We start from the raw sequence: 19721 nt of genomic DNA, 5'->3' as shown, positions 1-19721 counted from the left end.
TAAGGGTCAAATTGTGGTCCAATTTAAGTTGAGTAAAGTTCTGCTTTAACCTTAATTGGAGCAGGATTTGAAACTAATGAAGAAACTATTAAACCAGTGATACAGGCTGCATTAATGCAGTCTGGTTAGTTGCTTGTTCTTGCATTGGTTTACCTTGCTCATAGCAGAAGTTTTTGCAATAACTGTTTTGAGATGTCCCCACATAGCACACCTCCCACCTGTGGCTTTACAGTAAATGTTGAAGCACTTTTCCAATAATGCACAGCATTTATGATGGGTCTTTTGAGTAATTTCTAAATTCAAAATGCTGGATTATGGGCAGTTAGGCAGGAGGACATGCTAAAGTGATGCAGCAGTAGCCTCTCTTGCTTTTTGTCTATGCTTGGGAGAAACTATTGAAGATTAACTCAGGTCCAACTGCACCAATGCTTCAAACAACAGGTACAGGTAATGCTTGTAATATACCTGGGACAGTTATGTGTGGGTAGAAGGCACTAGAAAGTCAATGCCCTCCAACTAATGCTTTTGTTGGAATATTTTTTCACCTACAGTAATTCCTCACTTAAAATCATCCCGGTTAATGTTGTTTCGTTGTTACGTTGCTGATCAATTAGAGAACATGCTCATTTAAAGTTGTGCAATGCTCCCTTATAACCTCATTTGGCAGCCACCTGCTTTGTTCACCGCTTGCAGGAAGAGCAGCCCGTTGGAGCTAGCTGGTGGGGGCTTGGAACCAGGGTGCACCGGCAGCCCCCCATCAGCTCCCCGTTCCCCTAAGTTCGCTGTGCAGCAGCCACCCAGGAGGCTATCAATTGCCGGGCAGTTCAGCTGTCCCTCCTCCCACTGCCATGTGCTGCTCCTGCCCTCTGCCTTGGAACTGCTCCCCGGAGCTTCCTCCTTGCTGTGCGGTGTGTCTGTGTGTATATAATGTCAGGTTGTCCGCCTCCCGCCCTGCTCCTGCACACCGCTTACCCCAGCTCCACAGAGCAGGGTCGGGACACGACAGGGCTCAGGATGACAGCAGCTGCTGTCAAAACTTGCTGATCTAGGTAAAAAGGCAATGTACTTAGAGTGGGGTCAGTGTACTTAAAGAGGCAATGCACATCTCTTTCGATCATACATGGCGTGTGTCTGTCTCTCCCTGTCATGCTGTCTCCCCTCCCTCCATTCCTGCTGCCTTGTAGAGTGGGAGGCTACATTAACAACATGTTAACCCTTGACGGCTCAGCTGAGTGCTAATTCATCATTTAACAGTAAGGCATTCCCTGGGAAATATCCCACCCTCTGACTTCACCCCCTCAACGAGCTTCACAATCATCATCACTGCGTACCAGTATTAAATTGTTTGTTTAAAACTTATACTGTGTGTGTGTATGTATATATATATAGTCTTTGTCTGGTGAAAAAAATGTCCTTGGAACCTAACCCCCCTTATTTACATTAATTCTTATGGGGAAATTGGATTCGCTTAACATTATTTCGCTTAAAGTCACATTTTTCAGGAACATAACTATGTTAAGCGAGGAGTTACTGTATTGTAAACAGAGCCAAAGGGCATGTGTGCAGATATTTGGGATTCTAAAATTTTGTTCAGCTTTCTTTAAAGGTTAAGGAACAAAAAGTTGTTGAATTCTTTGGAAATATCTATAAAATTACAAGCGTCCAAAAATCTTGTGAATTCCACCATTTTAAATATAAAAAGGGGTTATCACAGCCAGCAGGACCAGGAGTAAGGAACTAATCATGGCAACCTCAATCTTTTCACTGCAGAGCCAGGTCTTTAGTAGCATATGGACCCCACTATGGTACCCAGCCACACTTCCAGCAACATACAGGCATTCTGATCTCAGCAGCCTCAATCTTGACTGGGGCATCTGAAGGCCACTATCCAGAGGCCCACTAGCCCAACCTCTACCAATAACGCAAGCTGTTTTGTGATGTTGAAAAATTACTTGCGCAGAGAAATGGAGGAAGGTAAACGGGGACTATGGTTATGTTTTTATTCATCACATAGCACAATGTATTGGGGTAGAAATTTTAATGTGCCTGCCCTGGATAAACATTTTCCAGTTTAAAGTCCTATTGCTTGGTCTAACTACCATTCCTTGCATCATCAAGGCAATTTTGTTTTACTAGAAAGCTGAGAGAGGACCACCTATTTATTAACGTGTTTCTTTTGAAACCTTTCCAGGAGACCTCTTTAAAAAATAGTTGTCATGAATAGTTTTAGGTATCACAGCCTACTCATCTATCATTTGGTTTTCCAAAGCTCAACCTTGTGAGAACTTCTACTTTCTTGTTTATGGAACTCTTGCAGAACATTTGTTGTTTATAGCAAATGAATTTCAACCATTCACTAGACTTGTTTCGGGGTATGTGGGGGGGGAATTGTAGTTTTATTGCCTCTGATCCTGCCAACACAAATCTGAGTAACTACACACGAGTTGGCAGGACCAGAGCCTCAGGTTGTGTAAAAATGTTGCCAGTATTAATTCAGAGAAGATGGCTGGGACATGCTTATGTAATCTGCACACCTGATTCTAATATTGAGCGGGAAGAAAATCAAGTAAACGAGGACACAGCAATGGAGAAAACAACAACAGAGGGTAGGAGAATAGACAACAAAAGAAAAGATTGTAACAGTCAGGTAGGTGATACCAGCAGTAGAATGACTGTACCTAATCTGACAAGGAATCTACGTACAGACAAGCAGAAACAACTAGATGTCTGTACACCAATGCAAGGAGCCTGAGTAACAAAATGGAGCAACTAGGTGAAGGAAGTGAAACCAGATATTATTGGGATAATGGAAGCATGGTGAAATAGTAATTATGACTGGAGTATAGGTATTGAAGGGGATGTACGGTTCAAGAAAGACAGAAATAAAGGTAAAGGTGATGGAGTAGCATTGTAATTAGAAATCAGAAATGATAGAAAAGATAAAACATTATCTGTTTGGGTCAAAATTACTTTGAGAAAGAATGGTAACAGAGGCTCCACTGAGATAGTGTTAGGGGTCTGTAGTAGAATCCCAGGATCAGATTTGGATACGTACAGAAACCTCTAATATTTTAAATGAAATAACTAGTACTGAGAATTATGTGATTATGGGAGACTAATTTACCAGATATTCATTGGAAGACGAATGCTACTAATCACAATAGCACCCCATATATTCCTGGATGTGATAGCTAACGGATTTCTTCCCCAAACAGTCACTGAACCCACAAGAGGTTCTATTTTAGATTTAGTATTGCTAAGTAGTGAGGACCTCAAAGAAGAGCTGGTTGTAGAGGACAACTTTGGTTCAAGTAATTGTGAGTTAATTCAGTTTAAACTAAATGTAAGGATAAACAAAAATAGGTCTGCAACTAGGGTCTCCTTGATTTCAAAAGGGCACACCTAAAAAAATTAAGGGGATTAGTTAGGGAAGCAGACTGTACTGAAAAACTAAAGGATCTGAATGTGGGGGAGGCTTAGAATTACTTTACGTCAAACCTGCAGAAGCTATCTGAAGCATGCAACCCAAATAAGGGTAAAAAATTCATAGGGCAGGGCTGCAGCCCAAACTGGATGAACAAGCATCTCAAACAGGTTATTAGGAGAAAGCAGAAAGTCTACAAGAAATGGAAGAAGGGATAGATCAACAAGGAAAGCTACCTCTTGGAGATTAGAAAGTGTAGGGAAAAAATCAGAACTGCTAAAAGCCGAGCAGAGCTGGACCTAGCAAAGGAAATTAAAACCAACAGTAAAAAGTTCTTTAACAATAATAAATAAATAAGAAAATAAGGAAAAACAAAGTGGGACTGCTAAACACTGAAGACTGGGTGGAGATTATATTTAATCTAGATATGACCCAATACCTAAACAAATACTTTGTCTCAGTTTTTTAATAAGGGTAATGAGGAACTTGGGCACAGTGACAGGGTGGCTAATGTGAATGAAGATACAGAAGTAGAAATTACCACATCCAAGCAGGAAGAGAAACTCAAACAGCTTAATGGGATCAAATCAGATAATCTCCATCAAAGAACATTAAAGGAATTGGCATATGTAATTGCAAGCCCAATAGCAAGGGTTTTTTAATAAATCTGTCAACTTACCTGTCATACCCTATGATTGGAGAACTGCAAATACAATACCTATACTTAAGAAAGGAAAAAGATGATCCAGGAAACTACAGGCCCATTAGTTTGATCTCATTCGTATGCAAGGCCTTAGAACAAATTCTGAAAGAAAGAGAAACTAAAGATAGAGGTAAACAATAATTGGAAAAAACACAATATGTCTTTTAGAAAAGGCAGATCATGCCAGAACAACATTTTCTTTTTCTTTCTTTCTGAAAATAAAAAGCAGTTGCCTACCTTTTTGTAACTATTGTTCTTCAAGACGTGTTGCTCATGTCCACTCCAAGTAGCTGCGTGCGTGCAGCATGCACAGTCACTGGAAGGTTTTTCCACTAGCAGTATCTGTCGAGTAGATTTCAGGCTAAACACTGAAAGAGTTGCGCCTTCATGGCGCCACACATATAGTGCTGACGACCCGCCGCCTCTTCAGTTCCTTCTTCCCAGCTGTCTCCGACAGAGGGGTAAGGCAGGTGGGTCTTGGAATGGACATGAGCAACACATCTCGAAGAACAAGAGTTATGAAAAGTCAGGTAACCATTTTTTCTTCTTTAAGTGCTTGCTCATGTCGATTCCAAGGAGGTGACTCCCAAGCAGTTCCCAGGAGGAGGGGTCGGAGTTCATGGATTTGCTGATTGTTGTACCGCTCTGCCGAATGCGGTATCGTCCCTGGCCTCTTGAGAAATAGTATAGTGTGAGGTGAAGGTGTGGCTCGATGATCATGTTGCAGCCCTGCAGATCTCCTGGATTGGGACTTGTGCCAGGAATGCCGTCCAGAAGGCCTACGCCCTTCTGGAGTGTGTTGTCAGTGGGGGGGCAGGTATCTTTGCCAAGTCACAACACGCTCGGATACAGGACATGATCCATGATGAAATGCTTTGGGAACACATTAGGAGGCCCTTTATCCTGGCTGCTATTGTGACAAAGATGTTTGATTTCCGAAATGGTTTTGTCCTTTTGATATAAAAAGCCAATGCACGCCTGACATCCAGGGAATGGAGCTTTTGTTCCCAGCTCTTGGTGAGGGGCTTAAGGTAGAAAACTGGAGAAAATGTCCTGGTTGACATGAAACTGTGAGACTAACTTTGGAAGAAATGCTGGGTGAGGCCGAAGCTGGACCTTGTCCTTACAGAAGTGTATGGGGGCTCGGATGTTGGCCTTAAGCTCAGACAACCTCCTGGCTGAAGTTATAGCCACCAGGAATGCTACTTTCCAGGAAAGGTAGAGCGGTGAACATGTTGCTCGGGGCCCATTAGTTTCAATAGCACTAAGTTGAGATCCCATGTGGGGATCGAGTGTCACACTTGAAGGTGTAACCTGTGAAGACCTTTAAGGAAATGGCTGACTATCGGGTTAGTAAAAACAGATTGGCCAGTGACCCCTGGGTGAAATGCTGAAATCATAGCCAGATGAACCTTTATTGATGACATTGAAAAACCTTGCTGCTTCAGGTGTAACAGATAGTCCAAGATAAGAGGTATTGATGAATGAGTAAGTGGAGTGCCCTTCTCCACCAACCAAATCGAGAATCTCTTCCACTTAGCCACATACACGGCCCTAGTGGATGGCTTCCGGCTGCCCAGGAGGACGTCTCCAACAGGATCTGAGCATGTTAGCTCCAGAGAGTTTAGCCATAAAGGTTCCATACCGTGAAGTGGAGAGACTCGAGGTTGGAATGCTGAAGGTGACCATGGTCTTGGGTGATCGAGTCCAGAACCAGGGGCAGTGTGACTGGGGTCTCCGCTGACAGGTCTAGAAGAATGGTGTACCAGTGCTGACGGGGCCAGGCTGGTGCTATCAATATCAAAGAAGCTCCTTCCCTTCTGACCTTCAGTAGGACTTTGTGAACAGGTGGGAAGGGTGGAAACACGTAAAACAGATGGTCCTTCCAGGGAAGGAGGACTGTGTCCACCATTAAGCCTGAGCTGTGATTCAGGAAGGAGCAGAACTGCAGACACTTCCTGTTGTGTCTAGTCATGAACAAGTCTATATGGGGAAGATGTTGTCCGGGTGAATGGACCACTCATGGTTGTGGAAGACCTGCTGAGATGGTCCGCCAACTCTTTCTAAGATCCTGGAAGGTAAGATGCTTCTAGATATATTGAGTGGGCTATGCAGAAGTCCCACAGCTTGAGGGTTTCCTGGCATAGGGGAGAGGAGTGTGCTCCACTCTGTCTGTTTTATATAAAACATCGCTGTCATATTGTCTGCCATGACCGATACACATCTCCCCTGCAGATAGTCCTGAAAGGTCTGGCAGGCCAACCAACTGCTTTTTAGCTCTCTGACACTGATGTAAAATAGAGTTCTGCTAGAGACCAGACTTTCAGTCTTGATCCCCCCTAGATGCACTCCCCATCCCATTGCTGACGTATCTGTAACCAGAGATTGAGAGGTCTGGGGTCTGAGGAAGGGCACTCCCATGCATGCCATTTGAGGATTGAGCCATCACCAGAGAGCCTTGATAACCGAGGGGGACAGAGTGACAACCCTGTCTAAGTGGTCTCGGCTTGGGCGATATACTTAGGCAAGCCAAGACTTGAGAAGCCTGAGCTGAAGCCTCGCATGCTGTACTACATACATACATACAGGCAGCCATATGCCCCAGAAGTATCAAACAGTTCCGTGCCATGGAGGCAGAGTAGCACCCAAGGCCCTCTGTGATGGAGCAAATGGCCTGGAAACAAAATTTCGGGAGGAATGTTCTGGCCTGTCACAAATCTAGTACTGCCCCAATAAACTCAATTCTCTGAGTGGGAGAGAGGGTTGACTTCTGTGCATTCACCAGCAGGCCTCGCCTGTTGAATGTTGCCCTTATCAGAGTGTTTCTGTTATTGCACAGCATCAACTATGAAGTACAAGAACAGACTTAACTTGGCCATTTTACTGTTCTTTCATGAAACAAAAGAGAAGGTAAGTTTGCTTGCTCTTGAGAAGTGCTGACAGTAATATGAACTTTGTCATTAGAATGAAAAATAGACTTGGTATTCAATATCCATGCTCCTAAGGAGAGATAGAAAGATACCTCAAACCCCTGATGATTTCTGACCAAAATCAGAATTTAAAGTTTAGGTTAGTAGTAACCAAAGTTAGCTACACATGAAGCGGCAGACAGTAACAGGGTATGCTGCAGTATGGATCCTCAGAAAAGTCTGATAAAGGTGCAACCCTCCCCCCCAAATTATTAGGATCTTCAGAGGGAGGGCAGTACATTGGATGAAGAAATTAGAGAAAGCATAGAACCAAAGTAAAGATCAAATTTAGTTCTCTGAGCACTTTGGGGGATTAATATGGTGTGGTCCAATTTCGCCTTCCATTATAGCAGGGGTCTCCAAACTTTATGAGATGAGGGCCAAATTAGATTTTTGAAGGGGCTTTGCGGGCCAAAGCGACTGTGAAAGAAATTAAATATATACAAAATTGTTAAAAAACAACACTACTCTACTGTGTCAGTGTTGCATTAAATTCTAAATCAGATATAAAAGTTAATCGATGCAGGTACTGTGAAATCACACAAAATATTTATCAATACATTAAAATAATTTCATTTTTTTATATTTTATTTCTAAAAACTCTCACATTTGTATCATACAAATACTGTTTGGTTCTATTAGTGCTGTAGTTAAAATTTAACCATTATGAAAGTGTTAATTTCCATCTTCTTTACTCCATTTATTGGAGATATAATTAAACATCTGGCTTGTATTTTTACTCTAAGGCAGGGGTCTGTGCCTGCTCGGCTGCAGCAGCTACTCTCCCCTAAATTGGCTTCCGGGGGCACTCACCCCTCCATACAAATTCTCCTCTATGTTCACTCACCCAATGCTAGTATTCAATCCGAAATCCAGGGTCATTTAATTGTCAATGTTCTTTTTAACAAGCTGTGGCTACACTTGATTTTTTAGTTGTGTTAACACAATTACAGATTCTCATGTGAACAATCCGCAAACATCTTGTAAGAACCCATGGGCCTAGAATGGGGGACTCAGGGTATGAGGCAGGCGACACCATTAGAGGACCCAACCACATCAGCCACACCATCAAGGGCTCATTCACCTGAACATATACTAATGTGATATATGCTATCATGTGCCAACAAAGACTCTCTACCACGTACACTGCGAAACCGGACAGTCTCTACGTAAAAGAATAAATGGACACAAATCAGACATTAGGAATGGTAACATACAAAAACCAGTAGGAGAACACTTCAATCTCCCTGGACTTTCAACAACAGATTTAAAAGTAGCCATCCATCAACAAAAAAACTTCAAAAACAGACTTCAAAGAGAAACTGCAGAGCTACAATTTATTTGCAAACTTAAGACCATTAATTTGGGCCTGAATAGGGACTGGAGTGGCTGGCTCACTACAAAAGCAATCTTCCCTCTCTTGGCATTGACACCTCCTCATTGATTTATTGGGAGTGGACCACATCCACCCTGACTGAATTGGCCTTGTTATCACTAATTCTCCACTTGTAAGGTAACTCCCTCCACTTCATCTGCCAGTATATCTATGACTGTATCTGTGATTTTCACTCCATGCATGAAAGCTTATGCCCAAATAAATCCGTTCGTCTTTAAGGTGCCACCAGACTCCTCGTTGTTTTTGTGGCTACAGACTAACACGGCTAACCCTCTGATACTTGAGTCCTTATGAACACTCAACGCCTTCCTCTCCAAGGGTCTCAGTACAGAGTCCTTAGGAGACTTACACAGTCTTTTCTTAGGCACCAGTAATGCAGAACTGCCTGAAGACTCTGTCAGAATAGGAGGAGCACTTCTAACACACTTAGATGTGCTCAGTACCCATTCTGAGTAGGAGGGTTCCAACAGCGGATGAAGTACAGACTTCATGAGCAGGTACTTGAGTGTGGCAATCCTGTCCTGTTCCAATGGGGTTTGAACCCTTTACAAATGTGACATGTGTCACTTCCATACACCTCTCCCTGACACTTAAGGCAACTGGGGTCTGGGTCACTCACTGGCATAGATCTGTTACATAAATGACAGGCTTTGAAGCCCAGAAAATGAGACATCATTCTGGTACCCAACCATGCACCAGTGACCCTACTCTAAAAAGACAGTATTCTAAACTTAATCCTATAACTAATTATTTACAGATATACTATACACCACTAAAAACTAATGCTACTGGTACTATTTACACTAAGGGAGCACGATATGAAGAAACAAAGATCACATCTCTAACAACAACTGATAGCTCAATGGTTTGAGCATTGGCCTGCTAAACCTACAGTTGTAAATTCAATCCCTGAGGGGGCCACTTAGGGATCTGGGGCAAAAATTTGTCTGGGGAATCAGTCCTGCTTTGAGCAGGGAATTGCACTAGATTATCGCCTAAGGTCCCTTCCAACCCTAATATTCTATGGACATTTTGAGAGGGGAGGGATAGCTCAGTGGTTTGAGCATTGGCCTACTAACCCCAGGGTTGTGAGCTCAATCCCTGAGGGGGCCATTTAGGGATCTGGGGCAAAAACAAACAAAAAAAGGTGGGGATTGGTCCTGCTTTGAGCAGGGGGTTGGAAGGGACCTCAGGAGGTCATCTAGTCCAACCCCCTGCTCAAAGCAGGACCAATGCTCTATGGACTAGATGACCTCCTGAGGTCCCTTCCAACCCTGATATTCTATGATTAAGGGGGGTTGAGGGCAGTGTGGCCCTTTATTATGCCTGCATGCAGCGGTGTGAGGCATCATGGAGCACTCACACTGCCCAGACGGGTACCACTTTGAGAAAAATCTCTCAACAACTGTGCATGAGGTGCACTCACACCCACAGTGGAATGGACATGTGCAACCACTTGAAGAACTTATTTTTCACAGAAATCAACTGAAGCCATAATAGACTCTGAATGTAAATTTTGGGCAAGAGATATAATTTACATATATCCACTTCATGTATGTGATGGTGACTGCCATATGATGAAACAGCATCACACATCTTTTGATGTCCTTTGCTCATTGAATAAGCTACCTGAAACTTTGTGGAATTATGAACAGGAGCAGCCTGCAAAGGAAAGCTCTTCAGCTTTTCAACTGATAAACTTAGGAGGCCTAACATAATGGACTATCAAACAGTGAAATGTCTAGGTACGTACAGTTATTTGGGGGCGGGGGGTTTAGTAGATACTTTACAGTTCCTACATTGTTTGACACATGGGGTGAGATTATCTGCAGGGTCTTCAAGCACCGAGCTGGCAGTCCAGGAGAAGGAGTGTTTGGGTGCATAGCTCGATCAAAGTTAGCACACACATGTCTACCTGAGGCAAAAATTACACCCAAGGCTGCAGTATAAATTTACCCTAAGAGTACTATACTGAAAAAGAAGAGAATAGGGACAAAGATAAGATGTGGGAATGAAGATTATCCAAAACCAGGATCTCGCATCTGGATCTGCTACCTGAACTACTATACCATGCCACTGATTGACTTCCATGGGACTCCACACAGATGCAGAAGTCAGCACTAGCAGAACTTGATGCAGGACTGGGACATAATTCTGAAGTTCTTGGACATCATCAAGTAATAAAATAAAGTAATACATAGTAAAATAAATTTTTAAAAGCAGTATTTAGCTGGAAAACAAAACACTAGTTAAATATTTATCTTCAGAGTCTCAGTTTTTCCCATTAATTTCAATGCAGAAGTACGTGTTCTGATCCTAATTTCTATGACTTCCAACTTGTTAGAAGGAAAACAGCACCCTACATAAAGTACATTTTGACTTTTTTGTGAACTACAATTTGTTTTTTAAAGACAAATTATACTTTTGGGGTATGTGTCTCATTTTGAAAAAAGGTAGAATTTTCCTTTAGCTATTTTCTGAAGTATCTATTGCTAGGCATCTGAAGTCTGTGCAAATTTATAATTAAAAATATGTAAAATTGTATCCAACAACACAGACACCAAGTCACAAAAACGAAACCAAAAGAAAATAGTTTAAAAAAAATGGGGGGGGACTAATAGTTGGTGCAAAAGAGATGTCAAGTGATTAAATTTAGTGATCCAAACAAAAAGGCCTTGTAAGGAGCCTTGAAGACAACAGAACACCTCTGGTAAGCCTAACGGTTTGTGAGGTTGTGCCATAGATTGGACAAGAAAAGCCTTATCCTGGCCCAATTCACATGTAGCCTTAGAACACAGAGGAAGGACAACCCGTCAAACTCAACTACCTCAGAGGGATATTGGAGAAAGAGATGGTCACTCAGGCACATTGGGCCCAGGTTATGACGAAGGACTTGTTAAAAATTTTTTTAAACTAGTACTTTTTCATAAACAAATTTCAAAACTTTTGTCCAGGTGGACTGAAACTGAATGCAGTCTGTCAGCTGCAGAGGATGCTGAATATATTTTATTGATTTTGTTTTGTATGTGTAATAGAACATAAAACTCTGTAACCTGCACAAAATATCACTTACTATAGTTAAATCTTATACTACATCATTTCAAAATAACACATTTATACATTTCATTGTTTCCGCAGCTTTGGCTGTTAGGCCAATACCAGATACAGTCAGATCAATCTATTGTAGCTGTTTAAGGATTATATGTACTGAAAAATATGGCAAAAAGTTAGTCTTACCAAGGTCATTACCTGCTTATCAATTCTTTTTTTTAAAAAAGAAATATTAAAAATACTTAAAGTAAAATGCACTTTACATTTCTGAAAGTATACTCAGAATTGTGACTTTCTAAAATGAAGCCACGCATTTTTTTAAGATATGAAACAACAAATCTGAAATGCCTACCTGAACCAACTGGAGATGATCCAACACTAAGACTTTGTAAACTTCCATTCCTGAGCAACGTTGGGGACTTTTGAAGACTAGAGCTTGTTGCACTTCCTGCAGCAGATGCCACAGATGACGTTGGAGAAGCAGAAGAAACTGATAGGTGGGAAATACTCTCCTGACTTTTATTTCCTTTGGGCCTACCAGGCCCATGTTTATTTTGTTTATTTCCTTTCCGTTTCTTTTCTGTTACAGTCTCTTCCTCTATCCCAGAAGTTTGGACTCGCTTGTATCCCGTTGAAGTAAGGCTTGTATTACCTAAGTCTCCAGGTGAGCTGTCAAAGTTTTTAGACTGGGAAACAATGGCTGAGGCTGAAGGGAGAACAATTAAAGAACTAAAACAATTCACACTCCCTTCCTGGTTTCCCATCTCTCCTTTATGTACATCTTTGGTTGACAAAGTCTGTTGGGAATGAGTGTAACTGTCATTACGCAGATCTGATTCTGTAAAACTCAAAAAATCCTGGGGAGATTGAACTGAACTTCCAGAAGATGATTTTACACTGCCAGGAGTCCCCAAAAAATTGCCTGTAGAAAGAAGGAAAGACAAGGATTTAATTTTTTTATGATGATTATTTTTATGATTTTAAAAATAAAATGCTTCTATCACTATTAAAATTGCTCAAGAAGCTGGATATTCTAGAAAATAAAACTTGGAGGTGGAGGTCTCTTTTGAAATACAGCTTTACCACTTTAGGGCTTGTCTATGTGAACAGTTGGTATGTGGCAAGAGAGGGTATATCTCTACCTTGCACTAGGTGCAATAAATCGACCCCTAGACAATGGGACAAGCCCTAAGAGTTCCCTGGTGCACTTTAATCTACTCTACTTTCAAACAGGAGTAGACTGGAGTGTGCTACAAAATTCCTATTGTGCAGAAGCAGAGTCCACACAGGTAATGATTGCGTGGCAGTCTAGTGCAGGATAGATTTATACCCTAACTTGCTTCAATCTGTATAGACAAGCCCTACATTTGTAATGTAATTTTAAAAACATTTAATTTGGTTTTTATTATTTCTACTGTGTTTACTTCTTAGTTTTTCACTCAGTTGGGTCTGATTCTCAGTCATCTCATTCCTGCACTTGGGACAGGGATGGAGCGGGAAGGAGAAAGTGAGTGGAAAAGATGGACAAAAGTGGTTTATACGCCCCCTCTAATGGCCCCTATATTCTGGGATCATGCTGGGCTCTGGTGTAAGTTAAAGCACATTGCTCTAACTTACACTCTGCTTTATATGTCCCCCAAGATATAAAGAATAACTATGGCACAGCGTACACCAGCCACATACCCAACAAGCCTACACTCTGCCCTTGACATGCCCCCTATGCCAGGGTTCTGAAGTAGGGTTATGTGTGGAGGACTTGCACCCAGTTCTACACTGGCTATGGAGGTCCTCTTCACAAGGGGTATTTTTCAGGCAGATGTATAAAGGGCACTTTAAGCCCCTTCATACTGTAGGAACAGCATTAAAAGGCCTTTATGTAACTGAGAATCATGCCCCCTCACTTTCTACTTCTCATGCAGTAGCACAATACTGAAATGACTGGGTTGCAAATATTCAGAGGAATGCTTAAGAAGTCCAAATACAAATGTGTTTTCACTGAAATTCAGTAAGTATTTCTATAGATTTTTTTAAAGTTAGGTTTTGAAAAAAACTGACTATGTGGCATAATTATCTGCATGTCAGTGTTCTTTTAAGAATACATTTAGAATTCCTTTGACTTTACACAAAGTATGTATTCAGAAAGTCACAAATTACATTTTGGAAAACTGGTAAGTCAAATTTTAATGTTAGTACTCCATTACAGTAAACACAGATTAATGATCTGTTTAAAATATATAATTTACATTACATCAGTGATTTTAAGACAACTGCAATTTTGCTACTCAATTAGCATCTATATAAAAGAGGTTTTCCATCATCAATCCTGACCCGTCACCATCTGTCTTTCTTCTATACTTTTGTTTTTACAGCTGGTATAAAGAGCGCACTGATGCATAAAATACTTTAAAACTACAGAGCACTTTAGAAACAACTAGTATTCCTAACCAATAAGGTACCTTAAACACTAAACATCTACTAGCTTGACTAGCAGGAAACAATGCTTTAAACTCTGTTTAACAGAACTCTATTGCCATTCTTGGCATCTATTTTTCTTTCACTGTCTTGGGCTTGATGATTTTTAAGACATAATACAATGAAAAACATTACTTATACTTTCTGATACTTCAATACAACAAATTGATAGTGTTTGGATTATTTTAGCATGCAGAATGCAAACTGAAGACATTGTTTAAAAAAGTATAAGCATATGGGAGGAATGACTACCCAGAAGATTTGCAATTAAGAGTTCAATCCTGCAGATGGTACTCATGCATGCAGCCCTATTGGCTCCAATAAGACTACCCACAGGCATCAAGGACAAGTCTGAAAAGGGTTGCACAAATCCATTCCTAATTTTGCCATTAGGAAAAGAGTCTTAGTTACAAAAGAACATTTGCATTAACCTGTTTTGAAACACTTAGTATATACTTCCAAAAGAATGTAAAGGGAAGTCATAGGTTTCAAAGAGGTAGTAAAAGTTGCAATGGTTTCCCAACATATTTTTTCAAAACAAAAGCTGCACTTTAATACATACTTTTACAGCACTTTTGTTTGAAAGAAAGCTTTCCCTTTTTTAATTTGTTTAGTAGTAGAGTTATATACATGTAAAAATTACCACATGTTGGGAACAAGCAGAAAGAACTCTCATTAAAATTAGTGAGACACAAGGGCATCTCATGGCAGAACAGGCTCCCAACATCTTAAAAATGTCTCAGTCAAAACAGTTAGTCATTTGATGCACCTTTACTATTTGCTCTCGAGACAAAATTTGTTGGGCCCAGTTTCGACCTGAAAAGCAGGGGAGGTCATTTAAAGCCAAAATGACTCCTTCAAAATCTTATGAATTCAACTTGTACGCTGTTTTTAAATAACCTGCACAAAATAAGCAAATTTAAAAAATAATAATCTTCATAATAAAATAATAAAGTTCTCAACTATCATCTTCTTTAAGAAATGATCTCTTTCAATATAAGATTCCAATAATCAATTTTTGAAGTTTTATTCAAGAATGTAAATAAAACAGACCCTCAAAGAAATTTGCAAATAATAATACTACACACACGCACACACAATAACAACCTTTAAAAAACAAACAAACATGAAATAAGATGTAAAATCCATATTCCTTTGTCATCATCCTGATATTCACCACACTGGAAGTTTCAGAATGAACATAATTCCTCTTTAAACTGCATGACTTGTGGGTTTATACCCGACAGATTAGCAGATTAGTATAATGAATTTTTATTAATAAACAATGTAAAAATTATTATGGATTTTTACTACTCTCCCTGACCACCACAAACTATCCTCCAGAGAGACCAGAAATAGCGTGTGTGTTTTCGGTTGGGGTTTTTTCGGGGGTGGTGGGAAAGGGGTGGTTTTTATTGCTGTTGTTTTAAAGATGCCAGTAATGGCTCTAGAAAGCTATTTTAGAATGTCAGAAGGATCTATGCAGTATATATAAATCACCAAAATATGTGTAACATACATATATCCCCCAAAACATTACATACCCAATAGACTGGAATGATGTAAAAATTAAAATATGTATTTATATTTCTAAAAGCACGTTGTGGACTCAGAAAAAGCTCTTAAGACAAGTTTCAGTCTATCTTGAAAATAATCATTTAGGACACATTATACATGATTTTAAGGTACATAAAATACAAACAGAAGTTTGTTCTGTTTCATTTTTACACTCAGCAATTTAAAATCAGTATTTTAAATTGCTATTTACCATTTTTATCCTAGACAAATTCGGGGGAGGGACAGCTTAGTGGTTTGAGCATTGGCCTGCTAAACCCAGGGTTGTGAATTCAATCCTTAAGGGGGCCACTTAGGGATCTGGAGCAAAAATCAGTACTTGGTCCTGCTAGTGAAGGCAGGGGGCTGGACTCAATGACCTTTCAGGGTCCCTTCCAGTTCTATGAGATAATTATAATAATAATTTGAGATATACCTATTATTATTATTTAGTATTATTAAAGATTTGGAGGGGGAGTTAAATGTCTCCTATACTCAGACCTTATATGCCAAATTTCAGCAATGAGCAAATCTGCCAATAGAGTTACAAATGGCCAAAAACAGAAATGTCAAGTGAAAACTAAACCTAAATGGGCATAAACCGTCTTGCCCTGTAAAAAACAGAACATACACATAGCATACAAAAAAGAGACAGGCATCTCTTTTTCTAAAAACAAAGTAATCCGCAAAAGATGCAACAAGCATGTATTGATTTAAAATAACCAAACTTTCCTATCATTATTCTGGATGACAGGTAAATGATTTTTTAAATTTAAGTATGGAAGACTTCTAGCTATCTGTTTACTCATAGGTTATCATGGAAACAGTATTATTGCTATTTTAAATACCTGGCTGAAAAGGACTAGCAGCTGATACGGTTGTTCCTGGATTCCTTCCACTACCAGGCTTTCTTCCCCTCTGACCTGAGCTGTGACCTGCAGATTTCTTCCCTTTGCTCTCTGACCCTCTAGCCTCTGAAGCATCTTTTCCACTTGAAGTATGTGCAGAGACTTCCTGGAAATTTGCATTTGTAAATCGAGCTGTGGTATCTTCCAGCCGCTTCAAGGAGCCTGGCATAGAATTGTTGCTAGTGCTTGTGTAAGTCTGACAATTTTGATTAAGAGAAAAGAAGTTAAAAAAGAGACAGTTAGACCACAAAAAACCCTGTACATCAACCAATTAAAAAAATTCGTGAAAGAGAGAGAATCATTCGAGTACCCTAACATTAAAGAAAACATTAATATTCTCTCTTTGTAGTTTCACAAATTAGTAGTATACTTTAATAATTTTTTAAACTTTTAATCTTATTATGTTATGATAGCACCATAAAAACAAAGAACAGAAAGTCAGTTACTAATATATAATTTTTCTGATCAGATATAGTGCCAGCTGTCAGTTCAGTTAGCAAGCATCAGATTGCAGCAATTAGTGAAAATGTACGTGCTGACATATCCACTATATTTATCAAAAGGCAAACAGTAACACTACTAGCTCTACTTATCAAAATAATGGCAATTATTCCTGAAACTTTAGCAAGCTTGTGAAGCATGCTGTACAATCAGAAAACCTACAGTTTTATTTTCATGGCACCAATCCTGCAGACTGCATATGTACTTAATTTTGTACAGTTAGTAGTCCCACTGTACTCAGTGGGATTGCTCAAAGTGTATGAAGTTAAAAATAAGCCTAAGTCTTTGAAAGACTGGGTCTAAAAAACAGTTTCATGATACAGAAAATGTTTATATTTTGGGGTTGGATGGGAGTCTCTGGATTACTTTACAGAATGCCAAGACTATTTTCAGCCGCAAATGTGTAACGAGAATTCTATCACATTAAAAGAGAGATTTGAAATCCTTTGAAAAAAATTATTTATATTTTATAGTTTTATATTAATATATACACATACTATAATAATATTACATTACACACAAATGCACACAGTCTTTCCATACAAGTTAATAGAAGATGTCATTTAATTTAGGGGAGAGGGCTAGCTCAGTGGTTTGAGTGTTGGCCTGCTAAACCCAGGGTTGTGAGTTCAATCCTTGAGGGGGCCACTTAGGGATCTGGGGCAAAAATTGGTCCTGCTAGTGAAGACAGGGGGCTGGACTTGATGACCTTTCAAGGTCCCTGTCAGTTCTAGGAGATTGGTATATCTCCAATTATTACCTTGAAAAAAAATTTTTTTTTGGTAACTTTAAGATATGAATTTAAACTGATTGGGAGAAATGCTTATTTCTTATAAAACTAAGACTAGACCAGAAAATGTGTGATTATGACAAAGTTTTACTTATTAGGCAAAATTAGGAGTGTTTAAGTAATGATTATTCAGATGTAGAAGTTACTTTGAAGAAATTGTTGGATTGTTAATATAACACGATTAAACTCTATAAGCTTGGCTGTGCGATTGTTGGCGAAAATGTTAGAATATTGGTCAATTATAACTATTTTGATAATTGAGTGAAATTCTGACTCCATTGAAATCAATGGCAAAACTCCCATTCAATATCTATATTTATGTTGAGTTTATCTGGTATTTCTATGAATTAGTTAATATTGTATGGATTATTTTATTAAGGTATTGTGAGTCCTTTTGCTGGTAGTGATATTTTTCAAAAAGGTTTTTTGTGATGATATAATTTATGTATGCTAAAATGAAAAAAATACAAATATAATGATATTAAATAATTCCATAAAGTCTTTAGAAACTAATAAAGATGAAAGATTTTATATGTTGGATGAAAAAAAATGAAGAAAAGGGGTGACATTATTCAGCAGTTATATTTCACTAAACTGAGCAGACATATAATTAAACAAAACACTAATTTGCATTCTGATTGGTAGAAAACCTCCTAAGTGTTAAATACTGGTTAAACAACCAGCTCTTTGTTTAAATATTTTATAACAATATTAAAGAGTACATTTTTCTTTCTGATTATTTAATCATTATTTAGGCTCTGAGATTCAGGACAGCACTAAAATGTCTTTAAATCCATCCCTACTAAAGAAAACATTTACACATGTGCTGCTTAAATCCCATTAAAACTATTCTCTAAAAGAATGCTTTCCTGAATTGGGTCTATAGCACTATAACTATTTTATTATCTTTTACATTGTGCTTTGATATAACTGGCATGAAAAAATGATCTCACTTTTCACTAATACAACCACCACCAGACAGAAACTCAAAAGAAGTTAATTATAATAAAATTATCTGCTGTTTCAATACAATTCAGATTTTACATGTTGGGGTATGTTACTCAAAATGTGAGATCTCAGGAAGCTGTACTGAGAAAAATGGGCCCACCTTTCAATCAGTAGGTTATCAGTGTTCAGAAATACTTTTTTATTTTAGAAAACTACCCATTTGCTCAATAGCCTCTTTAGAAGCAATATATTCCCATGTTAATTTGTTTCGTTCTAACTGTATTTTTTTTTCAAGTTTTCACAGTTCAGTACAAACAATGTAAAACCATGGCACAGAGCAGGGCACTACTTTTTTAACTTATTACCTACAAGTTTACCAACTGACTCTCAAAGTCATTTTAGTAAGAAATGAAATCCCATTTGCATAGACCAATAGGATTCAAGCTGATTAAACTCCATGGCTTACTTTGGAAACATGAACCTTTTACATGCTGGGCAGGTCAATTGGGAAACCACCCCAGCTCATTTTTCAATCATTTTTCCATTAGCTTGGGCTGGTCCTGAAACTCTCCATCCCACTCACATGTGACCTACATGACCTAGTACAGGTCAAAAGCCATGTAAAGAAAACACATTGGTACTCTTCACTCATGTGTCAAGTGGGGGAGGGAGAGGAAACCGGGCAAGGGTACTGTAAATGGAAACACAATATGAACTCCCACTTAGAGGATCAAATTAGGTTTGGTCAGTTCCCCAATGCCACTTAATGGAAAAGATACTAGAGTCACCCGGAAGTTTAAAGCAGTTACTTTTCTCCACTCCAACTCTAAGCATACATATTATGTAATATTCTAACTTCCCCCCCCCACTCTGAAATTCTAGAAATCATATTGTCTTCATGTTAGCTAGCTAGACTCAGAAAAAGCTGCAAAATATGAAAAAAGCTATGCACTCCAATGCTGTTGTTCTTTTGTCACTGTAGCAAATAAACAAAGCCATAATATG

General features: G+C 39.2%; 1 protein-coding gene across 6 annotated transcripts in view; it reads right to left on the bottom strand.

The window, feature by feature from the left end:
* Positions 1 to 19721, bottom strand: part of MLLT10 (MLLT10 histone lysine methyltransferase DOT1L cofactor) — a 239406-nt gene that overhangs the window by 79252 nt on the left and 140433 nt on the right. For all 6 annotated transcript variants that reach the window (XM_045005045.1, XM_045005043.1, XM_045005044.1 and 3 more), the window contains 2 exons: positions 16418 to 16673; positions 11896 to 12465 (listed from right to left, as the gene is read on the bottom strand). In XM_045005045.1, the coding sequence (XP_044860980.1) occupies positions 11896 to 12465; positions 16418 to 16673 (826 nt within the window). The remainder of the gene's footprint in view (positions 1 to 11895; positions 12466 to 16417; positions 16674 to 19721) is intronic.

The sequence above is a fragment of the Mauremys mutica genome, chromosome 2, assembly GCF_020497125.1.
Source record: "Mauremys mutica isolate MM-2020 ecotype Southern chromosome 2, ASM2049712v1, whole genome shotgun sequence".
NCBI lineage: Eukaryota > Metazoa > Chordata > Testudines > Geoemydidae > Mauremys > Mauremys mutica.
Note: the sequence above shows the minus strand (reverse complement) of the source record. Positions and strands in the feature narration are given on the sequence as shown.